The sequence below is a fragment of the Carlito syrichta genome, unplaced genomic scaffold, assembly GCF_000164805.1.
Source record: "Carlito syrichta isolate Samal-C Ts95f unplaced genomic scaffold, Tarsius_syrichta-2.0.1 Scaffold314260, whole genome shotgun sequence".
In the NCBI taxonomy this organism is placed as follows: domain Eukaryota; kingdom Metazoa; phylum Chordata; class Mammalia; order Primates; family Tarsiidae; genus Carlito; species Carlito syrichta.
In genome coordinates, this window is record NW_007258356.1 from 328,234 (window position 1) to 341,967 (window position 13,734).

Consider the following 13,734-nt stretch of genomic DNA (forward strand, 5'->3'; position numbering starts at 1 on the left):
ATTTGAGTCTCTAATATAGTTTTGGGAGCTCTGAACAAGCTTTGTTCTAGAAAAAGGACATTTCTTAAAGAGCATAAAATAAAAGCTGATACTTGAGGGCACTTCAGAAACATGCCCCCACGGTGCCCTTTAGGTGTTAATGGTAACTGTACTGATGGACTTTGAGGAGATGGAAGCTATTCTACAAGGATAAGTACCCAAAACAACTAGACTTAAGTAAGGAGACCCAGGACCCTGCCCTCTCCTTCTATGAGAATGAGCGAAAAGAAGAATTAACTGATAGATTTTCAGTGGCCTGAAGGAAAAAAGTTTAATTGCATTTTTATCTTTTAAAAATTATACTTTAATTGCAAAGACATTTTGCTTTTCACCTGTCTCCTATCAGGCACCTCAATTTGTGAACTAAATTAAAAAATAATGAATGGACCCAGCTAAAGAAAAAATGGGCCATTATTATGAAAGGTCCAGATAAAATCTGAGGTTTCTAAGTTGGTGGCCTGATTCTCCCTTTTGGAATCTTCATTCTGGTTTTGCAAACAGGAGCAGAGTTTGTTTTTGAAAAATAAATGGGGAAACTATTGCTGTGCTCTGGCATTTGTAATTCTGGAAAGCAAGGGAGGGGATGCACCTTTTCACATCCTGCCGTAGAATGGAGGTGTGGGCTTTGCTTCTGGTCTTCTCAGATGTTAGGATAGTGTGAGTGAGAAGAAATGACAGGGGGCAGAGGTAGAAGCTTAGTATCAACAGGAAGTTTCAACTTAAAGTCTACAGCTATATCCTAAGGTCCATCTACTCAACTTCTCCATCTAGAGATGACTTTCTTCATCTAGAGAATTGGGAATCTGATTTTATCAGCTCAACTGTAAACTGTCTGGATGCAGGAATTATATACTTTCAGTATGTTGACTGTGTGCTAAGATGTCCTCAGATCTGAAGAGGATTATTAAATACAAATGAGAGCTCGTTCTACAGGGAGAGATTCTATAGGGAGAGATAACAATACTCCCTCAAAAAAAAAAAAAAGCCTCCTAATTTTCGGCCTGTGAATGCTTTGCCTCTGATAGATGTATTAGCTCAGTTTCTTCCACACATAACCAGTTCAGACTCTACCTTGTTATCCTCTCAGATAACGCCTTCTCTTTGGGGCACCCCTGACATTGTGCAATGATGGATACCTCCTACTGGGCCCCGGTTCTGATGCTGTTTGATTTATAGGACTCCTGGGTTCTATAGGACTCCTGGGTTCCCTACTCTCACTATAATTCCAATTTGGTTCTGAAGGCCTCTCAGTTAATGAGTCAGTTCCTGAAATGATATCTACCTCTGCCTCTAGATGGATCTTACAGTTCAGCCAACACTACGAGCAATTTTGGTCTCCAGGTGGACCTGGCTCCAGTGGGCAGTATTGGTGAGCATACCTTGAATTCGTAGGATTCTTCAATGATCACTTCCAACTTGGTGTGCTCTCCCAGGATGGGGCGCCCCATCTCTGCGATGCGCCTCTCCTCTTCTTCTTTGCTGGACAGCGGCTGTTTGTCATCATATTCCTCTGTGAAAGGGAAGTGCAAGGGAGTGAGCAACGTGCTCTGTGTTATTTGGAAACCCCTGAATCCTGCCACAGAAAAACCAAGAAGGAAGGAAGCCCTGATGACCTGTGAAAAGTCCCCTGCATGTGTTCATGACGCTGGAGGGAATGATTGGACAGATGCTTGGTGTGTCAGGGAACATATTGCTGTGACAGCAGGTGATTATATTTTCCTATAGTCTAATCCCATGCAGAAGTGTCATTGAGGCAAACTAATGCCTAGGGACATATCACCAAGAAAGACTCTGCTTGCATGTTGACTATGTCCCAGTTGTTCCCTGTGATGATAGCTCAGTTGGCTTTTGTACACATTCCTTCAGCATGTGACCAAAGGGAAACACAATTTAAAGTACTAGATTGGGCCAGGCTCGGTGGCTCAGCCAGTAATCCCAGTACTTTGGGAGCCCTAGGTGAGTGGATTATCTGAGTCCATGGGTTTGCGACCAGCTTGGGCAACTTGATGAGACCTCGTCTCTACAATAAAAATAAAAAAAATTAGCCGAGCATGGTAGAGCATGCCTGTAGTTCTGGCTACTTGGAAGCTTGAGGCAGAAGGATCACCAGAGCCCAGCAGGTCGATGCTGGGGTGGCCGTTGAGTGTGCCACTGCACTCCAGCCTGGGCAACAGAGAATGACTTCAACACACACACATACACACACAAAATAAATAAAAGTTCTAGATTGACTCTAAGGGATAGAAGAGTCTAGCCTCCTCTCCTCTACTTTCTATAGGCAACAGAAACTGCCCTGGGCCCAAAGAGGTGGAGAATAGGAAATACTGATCTTAGTCTTTCACTTTCCTTGTTGCAAGTTAAACAACAAAACATCTACCCCATGTTTCTGTAAGATGTCTGGGCTCTAGTGATTCTTCTCTCTGGTACACAGCTGAAATGTGTCAGGAAAACCTTGACCGTGTTAATCTTAAAGTAAACAAGGAGGGTGAGGATGAGGCCTTTGGGGAGTTAACACTCACTCACCATGTGAGCATGATTATTTCCAGAACCACTATGTAGCTTATGCTCCAGGAGAGGCTAGTGGGTGCTGAGAAAATGTTAATGGATCCAAGAGCCTATTAATGAGGGGAAGCTCACAGTTGGCATTCTCTGTGTGAAGGTCATTAGGATAAATCCTGGACTGAAAAGGCCACACACATAAGAAGGACAAACACCAGGCCTATAATTACCCTTATCCTTCAGGCCCAGGATGTTGGACCCACACAGGCTACTTCCTTTCAGAGTCAACTGGATGAACATTGTCTCCAAGGAAACAATATCAGTGATGTGGAAAGAACTCAGCCCAGATGCTCCCACCTCTAAGACTTCGGGACATAGTGTCTATAAGAGAAGTCTGTTGACTAAGAAGACATCTGAAAAGAAGGGCTTTCTTGCCCAGGCTTCCTGCCTTTTGCATTTAGACATCAGCTTCTGCAGAAGTCCACACCTCCCAATCTCTCCCAAGACCCATGGCTTCCTTCTTGTGGAGGAACCGTGGTGTGGAGCTCCATTTATTGCATTAACAACTATTACACAGAATTGTTCCTAGGTCAATTTCTTCCTGCAAGGGCAGAGGACAGATGGGCTAGATGAACTGCCAGCATTTTATATATCAAGTGTCAAAACCAACAAATGACAGAAGCAGAATGTATTGTATTGATTAATTATTTAGTATGTATTTAATAGTGTTCTAGTTGTGGTCTCCAAAATGTGTCCTTGCAAAAGTATGTGTGTCTAGTCAAGGGAGTTGGCTAAAATACATGAAGTCCAATTAATCTAGCATTCAAATTAACCATATTTTGATCATCACTGCTCTCTAATCCTTGAATTCAGGATAATGTTATTGGCAGTTTTCATAGCAGCAGGTTATATTAGTGTCTTTATTCACAACCTTGGCTGAACATAGGTGTCTTGAAGATTTATGTCAAGCAAGAATTATTTTCCCAGAAGAAAAAAATTTCACAACTTTGATATCTATTATATTTGAATTGTAAAGTTGTGGGGGAGAATATTAATTATGGCCTTCTTTTCTGTAGTTTACTCAAAAATGACAAGTTGCTTTTAATGAGACTCAAGGCAATTCAGAGAGAAAAAGATTGAAAAATTATGAAAGAAAGGTGATGTGGTAGCATTTTTTAGTGCAGCATTTCACAAAATGAAATTAGTTTGGATCATGGTATTAAACAAGGGGATAGGGTAGTAAATGAAATCAAATCATACAGTCAGTGAAAAGTTTCTTTCTTTTCTTTTTTTTTTTGAGTTGGAATCTCACTCCATCGCCCAGGCTGGAGGGCAGTGGTACACTCACAGCCACCTTAGCATCGACAGCTGGGCTCCAGCGATCCTTCCCCCTCAGCCTTCCAAGTAGCCGGAACTACAGGTGCGCACTGCCATGCCTAGCTAATTTTTGATTTATTGTAGAGAAGAGCTCTCGCCAAGTTGCCTGGGCTGGTCTTGAACCCGCAGGCTCAGGCAATCCACTTGTCTTGCCTCCCAAAATTCTGGGATTATAGGCTAAGCCTAGCCAATTTTTTCTTTTTCAATAATCCTTCAGCCCTTCTGGTGAGGATAATATGCTTAGTTTGGTGCTGTTAGGTCTGTTACTAGTTTCCAATATTTGGATTTCTACCATTTTAAGACAGAGAAAATAGTTATCAGGCAGAGAGCATTGGATGGTATCCAGATAGCATATAATAGTATTTTTTTCACTGTAAAATTTTTAAAATTTTACTTTCTATTTATGATAAATGATATTAGTTTTCCTTGTGTTCATGACTTAAAGTTTTCTTTTAAAAACAAATTCAATGAAGTAAAAATAGAAGGCAGTTTTAAAATATTACAATAAGTAAATAATGGTATAGTTGGTATGCAACCAAAGCAAAAATTGTAAATGAAGTATGAGAATGACAAAAATTAAGGGAATATTGTCTTAACTGATTCCATACTAACCTAAAAAAAAAAGTAAGGTAACTTGTGTCTATCACTTGCTACATTCTTGCTCCAAATGGACTTGAATTTCTTTTTTTTCTTTCTTTCTTTCTTTTTTTTTTTTTGTTGAGTTGGAGTCTCACTCTGTCTCCCAGACTGGAGTGCAGTGGCCGCTTCCGGCCTGCAGCCCCGACCTGCTGGGCTCTGGCAATCCTTCCACCTCAGCCTTCCAAGTAGCTGGAACTACAGGCGCACGGTACCACGTCTGGCTAATTTTTGATTTATGGTAGAGATGAGGTCTCACCAAGTTGCCCAGGCAGGTCTCGAACCCGCGGGGGCAGGCAATCCACTCACCTCAGCCTCCCAAAGCATGGGATTACAGGTTGAGCCACCAAGCCCAGCTGGACTTGAATTTCTTAATAGATCAATGATCCCATTATCTATCCCCTGGAAAACCTTGGCTGTCACTATGTAGTGAAATTTTACTTATCTTTCAAAACTCCACTTCTCCTTGCATGAAATATCTCCCTACTGATGACTGAGAATTTAGGAACTACCACTCGAATCTTAAATTAATTCCTCAATATTCATTGTGTATCTTGAACATGGATTCTCACATACTGTTTTCTAAAATTTTAAAATTACCTTTATATACTAATATCCTGCATGAAAATTTGCTGAGATAGAACAATGCATCTCACACTCTTGCCTATTAAAAGGTATGGAATGTAGTAGGTGTTCAATGAATATTTATTGTGTGACTCTCCGATTCACTGTTAATAAAACCTCTTATTTTCTCTATCCATAAAAAAGGATCATTTGCTCTCTTAGCACGTGTCATTATATTCCTACATGTCAGCACAGCCATAGGCCTTCCCTGCCCTTTTCACCTTCCAGGAACTCATGGCCCAATGGGAAGAGAGGGATATAGATGAACAGCTTCGAGGAGGGCATGGTAAAGACTGAGGAACTGGAGGAAGGGGTGGGATGGGGGCAGTTCACTCTGCCTGAAGGAATCAGGGAAGGCTTTAGCAAATAGGAGCTTTCTGAAATTTGCCTGGAAGCACCCATGGAGGCTTGCTTACCTTCACTCAGTGAAGGTAATGGTTAGGGTAGCTAAAAGGTGGTAGGTGAATGAGGTGGATTCCGGGTAGAAAGAAGGAAAAGTACAACTACCCAGGGTCATGGAAGGATCAGGGCTACTTTTACTTAATAAGTATCATGAACTGATATTTATATGTAACTGAGAGGTGCCATCTGGACTGATCCTATTATTGCTTTACATTGATCCTGATAAAGTATCATTTATGGTCTAGATTGCAGACACTGGCAAAAAGTGAGAGCTAAGTCTACTGTTTCAAAAAGTATCTTCTCTTTAGATACATGTTATTGAATAGGAAAAATAGTTTTAACAGCATTTCACAATTTTGGTTATCTATTATGTTTGCTTCCTTTTTATTTTGAGCACTGGATCAAAAACAGATTATTTTGCTATGGTCAAGGTCAGTTTCATTTATTTATTATTGCAGAGTAATAACATGCTGTGGTTTTAGTTCTGTTTCTCAGATGGAAAATATATTCTATTTCTCTTTGTGCATGTACAGTACATTTTAAAAACTCATCATATCTTATTGCGTAACTGGGAATAAATTACATAACATCATAATCTCGACCAACCAAACAACTTAAAGATCAAATGCATAATTAACTGCCACTGCTAAAATCAACATTGACAGGACATAGCAGAATCTTGTGATAAAATCAGTGGGGGATCTCCCTTCTCCTGAGTATTTAATTTTTACAGACAACGACAAATGAAGCTAATAGGTACCTGGAATTGGGGAAGAGTGGAATTTTGAAAAAGCTGTTTCTAATGCTTTCTGATTCAAGCTGCATTTTGAAGTAGCATCACTTTAAGAGATGAAGGGCTGAGAGTGGGACTCCCTACTAGAAAATAGTACAACCCACAAAACTCATCTCAATATCAAGATCTGTACTTGAGGAACTGCTGTTGATATCCTTTAATGCAGTCACAATCTTTAATCATAACCGTATGGAATCTGGAAAAAAGGGTACAAGGCCAGTAGTGGGACAATTTGCTCAAGATTATTTTGATCCTTCGCTCAGAGCCATGCTGACAAGTCTAAAAGCAGAGGTCTCTCCCAACAGTTTTTAGCACCTTGGCTGGCCTGATTGGAGCCTAAGGAGACTAGTACTTTTATTTCCATGAAGAATATTCTGGAACGACCCTGTAGTCCGGGCTGGGTATCATGATTATCGAGTAGGAGTGTGGGATGTGAGGACAAGGAAACTTCTACTGAGTCAGGTAGACATGTTTCTACTGCCATGGCCAGCGATGGGAGACAGTGATGTTGAATGAGTAAAGATTCCTGTCCTTGTGCAGAGATTTAGTGCAAGTTATGATATCCAGGCTCTAAGCCTACAGTAGATCTGAAATAGTTGTGTAATCCTTTAGTCATCCTGTCAATGTTCCTTTATTTCCCACAGATGTACTAACATCTGTGCATATCTGGTGAACATCATGTTGCCTGGAGGCAGAAAAGACAGGCTCTGGGAAGACATACAGTCCAGCTTTTACAGAAACTTCATTATGCAGGAGAGGGGAGGGGGACAAGGAAACTTCTACTGAGTCAGGTAGACATGTTTCTACTGCCATGGCCAGTGCTGGGCAACAGTGATGATTAAAGAGTAAAGATTTATGAGGGGGGACTCCAAAACGCTGGAATTTATTTATTAAAAATTGTGTATTTTTTTAATACGTTTAAACTGCAGTCACCTTCAAAGTACTCTCCATTTGATGCAATACATCTATTGAGATGCTCTTTCTACTGCTCAAAGCAGTGTTTGAACTCGTCCATTTTGATGCCTTTTGGTACTGCTGCTGTTTTTTGTTTTACCTCTTCCACACTGGCAAAACATTTCCCTTTGAGGACATTTTCATCCAAAAAAAGTCACTAAGGGTGGGATTGGGTGAATAGGGAGTGTGGGGCACGGGGTCATGATGCTTTTGGCCGAAAACTGATGAACCCTCAGTATGGCATGGGCAGGCGCAGTGCCATGGTGGAAGAATCAGTCGCCTACTTGCCACAAATAATTCACTGAATCTGAATGCAGCCTCTCACAACAACGCTAGCTGGTACACTGATGGGTTTGAGAACACTTACGTATCAGGGGACAAAAAAAAAAGACAATTCCGTTTTTTGGGGAGACCCCTTCGTATACTTAGGATGAAAAATTCATGTTGAGAAGAGATATTTGCAAGAAATTTGAAATATACTGAAACATGAGAGGGGGCGGCCATCAGACCAGTCTTTTTGGCAGGCCTTCGTTGCTCCCTCCACAATGCCTGCTGTTCTGTTCTTACGTGGTTGTGTTTTGCTGTGATCCAGTGCACCCCCACCTGCCAGGGAAGCCACAGCATTATTTAGCTAGGTCTTAGAAGGGACAAGGATTAAAATGTATGAGTTTAATGTCTCTAAGATCTAAAGAACACTTGGAGGCTGTGGTTTTCCAGGACCATGATGAAATGAGTACCTGCAATGGTGATTACAGTAGAGGGAATCGGATGTTCTCTAGCATGAACTTTCCTGAAGACACGTTGGCCTAGCAAAAGGACAGGTAGAAGATCAGCAGAATGGATCACATTGGCTTGCTATCGGAGCTCTGTGGAATTAGTAAACTAAACATCACACCCCAATGCACACATCACAAGCAATGTTAGTTTGGGGATTGAGTGGTCATAGGTTGGCCCTCATGTAGGTTGCAGAAGGGAGTTCTGGTGGAGGTCACTGATGAAGGTAACTGCCTGGAGATGGGGCAAGTGTTTCATGAGCCAAACCAGACGATGTTAATGCACCACACTACCACATACCCCTTAATGTCTCAAATGGTTCTTCCAATTACTGCCTTCCAAAGGCATCATGGAACAACAAGAACACTTGGTGTAGTGACAGTGTCCTGGTTTTGAAGCCTATTGGTGCCAACAATATATCTTTGAGTAGGCTGTTTCTCCAGTTTTTCCACATGTAAAATGGGAATAAGGGTACCTGTTCTATGTCATAGGTTTGTTTGAGGGTCAAGTAACATAACATCTGAGAACATGCTTACTACATTTACTTCCTGGGTAGTGAATGTCATATACACTTGCAGGTAAGGGTAAGTCATCACAGCAACTGTTTGGGTTAACCAGGCCTAGGGCTTTCATTGAACTCCTGGTTCAGTTAATTTCCAGATTTACCTGCTGTTTGCTTCTACTGAGAGCTATCCACAACTGACCTGGCTATCAGGAGACTTGGCACTCAGAGCCACCTCTGCCATATGCTTGTGTCTAAACTTGGGCAAGGTGTTTCTCCTCCCTGAGTCTCAGTTTTCTCAACTGTAAAGTTAAGCTGACCTTGAAGTTTTCTTCCTCTAGCCTATGTAAAGGAGTAACAAAAATGTTTCCAGCTGTCAGAATTTTCCTAATGTGGCTTCCTTAAAAAGTCATGTGCCTTATTAAGTCTATTATGTGATGAAAAGCATACGATTGGAGGAGTAATATTAAATAGGTATACTGACTGCTATATAATTTTAATTCATTAAAAAACTCTATAGCTGCATATCCTAGAAGTTTGGGGGATCAAACATATTGTTTTCTCTCTCTATTGACCTAGAATATTTAATTTATTAAAATATTCATATTTATATGCTCTAGTTTCCCTCCTTTGGGGTCTTCCTTGTTTTTCATTTGGGTAGAATTCCAAATAATGGCATTTATCAGGTATATCCAGGTTTTAGATTGAAAGGGGGGTTCAGTGTGTAATTTCAAGATACAGGTAGAAATACAGGAGTTGGAGGAGAGGAAAAAGAACGTCTGGGTTAGAACAGTTATCACATGACCTTTGACTTAAAGTCAGAGGGCCTGGCTCTGAGTCCTTGAATGGGGGATGTGGGGTAGACGTTAATTTCTTTGAACCTTCATTTCTTCTTATATAAGTGAGAAAAATAATCTTTTACTCTATAAGGTTGGTGATAAAATGATATAAAGAATAAGAAACCCTTTACAAACTCTAATGAGCTATAATGTATAGGATGTAATCATGTCATAGAACTGGAAGGTCAAGGGGGAATGAGATCATAATTCCAAACAAAGGCCTTTCAATGAGGCAAGGTCTAGGGACAATAGGTAAAGATTTGCAAATTCTGAAAGCACTTCCAGCACTTAATGTCCACCACTAATGAGATCTCTGAAATATTGGTATTAGCCTACGGACCAAATGACTTTTTCAATTTCCATATATCCTGCTTCAAATTTAGGTTTTTCACACTCAGCTGCACAAGTCCATGTGAAAGCTGCGGGCAGAGACCAAGGGCTGGATTAATTCTTCTTACTGCCGCTGCATTTCAAAGTCTTGACTTCAAAGCCTCCAATTGACTTCAAAGAAAAACTCTTTAGGGCTTTAAGCTGCTTTTCACTGTGTAGACCTAAGTGAAATTATCCTCAGGGGCATCAGCAGAGAATGAATTCTGGGTATTCTGGCCTGATTTAGAAGAAGTGTCATGTAAAGTGAGACAATTTCTAGGAAAGTAGGAATGGACAGACCAATGTAGAAATTCCCAGACAGCTCTGGAACATTTTCTTGTTCTAACCACATCAATTGAAAATCTTGGGTAGAGGTGGTAGCAATAGAACAATTGCTATTTCAGATTAAAATTTCAGTGGGAAGGAAGAACTTAATAAATTACATGAAATAATATATAACCTTGGGAGGAAGTGATTCTGGCATCTGGATACAAGATGTGGCCAAGGCAGAAAATGTTGGACATTATTAGACGGATGTTATAGAACTTAAAATGAAAAAATTCGGTGAAAATAAAACTAGAATCCCATTACTTAAGATACTAAAAGGGAAGACAGTACAAGTGATATAGAAAGTTCAAAAAACAAAGCTGATATATTCGATTAAAAAAATAGGAATTCCTAACAATGGCATTTATGAGATATATCTGGGTTTTGGATTAAAATGGGGTTCGGTGCATTTTAAGAAGGCATTCTACAGCTAAAGATTTTTTCTTTTTTTAGGTGAGAAAGCAGAATTTATTGAGAGGACAGAAAGGCTCCCACAGTGGGAGGGGACCCGAAGAGGTTGTCCCTAAAGAGTTTTAATTAAGGTCTCATGATCAGGCCGCAAGGGACTAAAGGTGCTGTGATAGGTCATACTATTTCTACCCCAGTTGACATTAAAAATATATAGCTATTTCCACGTAGTCATGATGTCTGGCTTGCCAAATTTCTACCATCCTCAAGGATAACTAACTTGTCACTGGGTGACAGGAACAAGAAGACTTCAAAGAGTTAAAATAATGAGATGAGAAAAATAAGACACAAGTTTTTGAAAATAAATGTAAAATTCCTGCACTTGGATTAAAAAATCGTGTGGTGCAGAATTGGGGAGTTCTAACGTGAAAGAACTTCAGATGCATCAGATTTAAGAAGTCCAGTACATGTAAGGACTCGTCCTGTTTAACATTCTTATCCGTTTCAATTTCTGTGTTTCTGAGAGTCTATGAATCATTCTGTCATTAAATGCTTTGTCTAGAGAGAAGCAGTGAAGAACAACAGACTGTGTGAAACTGCCTGTATTTAGAAAATTCCACTTCGGACAGAATCACGTTGGAACTACTTGCCCATGGGTCTATGCTAACAGTGAATTTAGTTAATACCAACTCCTGACATATAATATTCATTATTAGAAATTTTAGAAATATTTCTTTCTAAATATTTTTGTCCAGGTTTCTGATATCAAAATTTTGACATCCACACAATGTATTAGAAAATTTTGATATTTGTACAATATATTGAAAATGCCATGTTGTGATACAGGATGTAGGCCAATAGCGACATCTTTAACCTGTAGTATCAGACAAGTCAGACCTACTGTCTGATACACAATTGATCAGTGCTGAGATCTCGATGTCAATTGCTTATAAATAAACACAACACACATAAGCTGTTAATTTGTAAAATGTTAAATGTGCAAAATCAACAAGAGCACACCATTTGCCACAGTTAAATATTAATGTAGGTTCCATAAAATGGGGGTTTGGTTTGATTTTTAAGGGTATTTAGGGAAAAACAAGGAAGATTTAAAAAAAAAAACTCTTACCATACAGGTATTTTCCTTCATTAAATGCAAATAAAAATGAGAAATAATTTCTTTAAAAATGTAATAACATATAGTAAGAACAGATAGTAAAAAATAAAACTAGATAGCATTAAACTTTAAAAATTCATACCTGTTATTGTGAAGCCACCTAAAAAAGAAAAAAAAAACCAAGTGTTACAATTTAATTTACACTCTAAATAACAAATATCAGTGACATCAGACTGCTTGACAACCCATCCAAGGTACAAAATCATGCCAAGTTATGCTTACAATTAAGAGAATAGGAAAACATCCATTTATGACTGAATCATTGATCATTCTTTTAAGATTATGGGATTTGGAGCACAAACTTATTTATTTTGTGCATACCTAAGAAATCACTGACATTTTTTAAAGGTTGTACTAAATTAAATATGTAATATAAACTATTTGACCTTAGCAGAAATGAGGCCAATGGCCCTAAAAAAACAATCTTACTGGCAAATCAATAGAAATAAAATAGCGCTACTATATCACCTGACAGAAATGGAAAATATCCTAGAAAAAATGGAAAGGTAATGCAAGAAATGAAATGCTTACCAAGCTCATTCAATAACAGGGCTGTGAAGGAAACAGACAAAGACAAACACAGAATAAGAGACCAGATGAATAATGAAGGTAAGAGGAATATCAGCAGAAAGAAATCCAGGCAGATCTGATTAGAGTAGTAGGGAGCCACTGCTAAAAATTATGGGAGCACCCAAGGAAACGTGCTGTTGGGAGTATTTCTGAATAAACAAACCCAACTGAAATTTTTGGAAATGTAATTGAAGACACACACACACCTATATACAGTTATGTATATAGGTGTGTGTGTATATTTCACCATATAGATCATTTCTTTACATTTAGTAAGACATTTCTACTATATATGTTTATACATAGTGTATATATCTAGTTTACCAAATATAATAGAAACTTTGTATGAAGTTAATTGATTTGAGTCTTCCTCATTAAAAATTGCCTGGGAGTTAGTCAATCCAACATATGGCAGTTTTAAATCACCAGGATCTCAGGTATCATACCTTTTATTCAACAAGAACAGGTTAAGTATTCTGGGAAATTCCATTTCAGCTGCCCTGTCTAGAAGGGGTCTTGGGTCCCAGTAAAGCTCTTTCTCTGGATGTTATATTGTGGCCACCAAGAATTGTTTCTGTTTTAAAAATCCTCAAAGTTTAATAGTCCCCAAAATTAATGCTTACTTATGTCCTTATCTGTGACTTCCATAGGTTATTAGATTACCAGAATCCATTAGTGGACATATAACTCCATGAAATTGACAGTGCAGGAAGGGTGGAGGTACGTAAATAATTTGTCTTTCGGGTTATGTGATTTAAACCCAGACTATGTCATAGCACCTTATTTTAGTAAAAACAACCTGACTAAATGTTTTAAGTAAATTACTTTATGACTTGTAGGTGGGAAAGTTACAATAACTTTTCGGGCCTAGTTTTCTCTGCAATGATAGTGGCATTAGAGGCTACTTTCTAAAACCAGTCAGTAATTTATTTATAGTGACAAGAATCCACTTGGCGTGTATGAAACTGGACAGTGCTATTAAGAAATTTTAATTTGCAGTTGCATGAGGGCATATTTTACTAAAGCGACAATCTAAGAGCTATATCCAAGATGCTCTTCCTTGAGACAAAAGACAGTTATCTGGAGGAATACATTTAGAAGTAAGTGCTTTTTCTTAGATGTTAATGAGGCATTTTTGACCCCATCTTCATAAGAAATCAGCACCAGTTTTTGTCTTTTTTCCCTTCCATCTACTGCCTATGGAGAATACGAAATGGGTTGCATTAAAATGAGTCTCAAGTGCTCCTTCCTCCTCACTCCAAAGACTCCTTTTGTCATTTTGAACTTGATTAAGTCAGGAACATACACTTTTTAGTTTTCACTCAATGGACTCTGAAGCCAATGAGTGCTTACAAATGTGGGATTAAATTTCTCCAACTGTTGGGTCTGTATAGAAATTTGTTCTCTATATCTTATTTTTTCCCTTTACATATAAAAATGTAAA

At 39.0% G+C, this 13,734-nt stretch overlaps 1 protein-coding gene across 2 annotated transcripts in view; it reads right to left on the minus strand.

Moving 5' to 3' along the window:
• SLC8A1 (solute carrier family 8 member A1) overlaps positions 1–13,734 on the minus strand; it is a 332,937-nt gene that overhangs the window by 48,157 nt on the left and 271,046 nt on the right. For both annotated transcript variants that reach the window (XM_021719148.1, XM_008071264.2), the window contains 5 exons: positions 12,252–12,272; positions 11,803–11,820; positions 11,673–11,687; positions 8,062–8,130; positions 1,419–1,549 (listed from right to left, as the gene is read on the minus strand). In XM_021719148.1, coding sequence (XP_021574823.1) covers positions 1,419–1,549; positions 8,062–8,130; positions 11,673–11,687; positions 11,803–11,820; positions 12,252–12,272 — 254 coding nt within the window. The remainder of the gene's footprint in view (positions 1–1,418; positions 1,550–8,061; positions 8,131–11,672; positions 11,688–11,802; positions 11,821–12,251; positions 12,273–13,734) is intronic.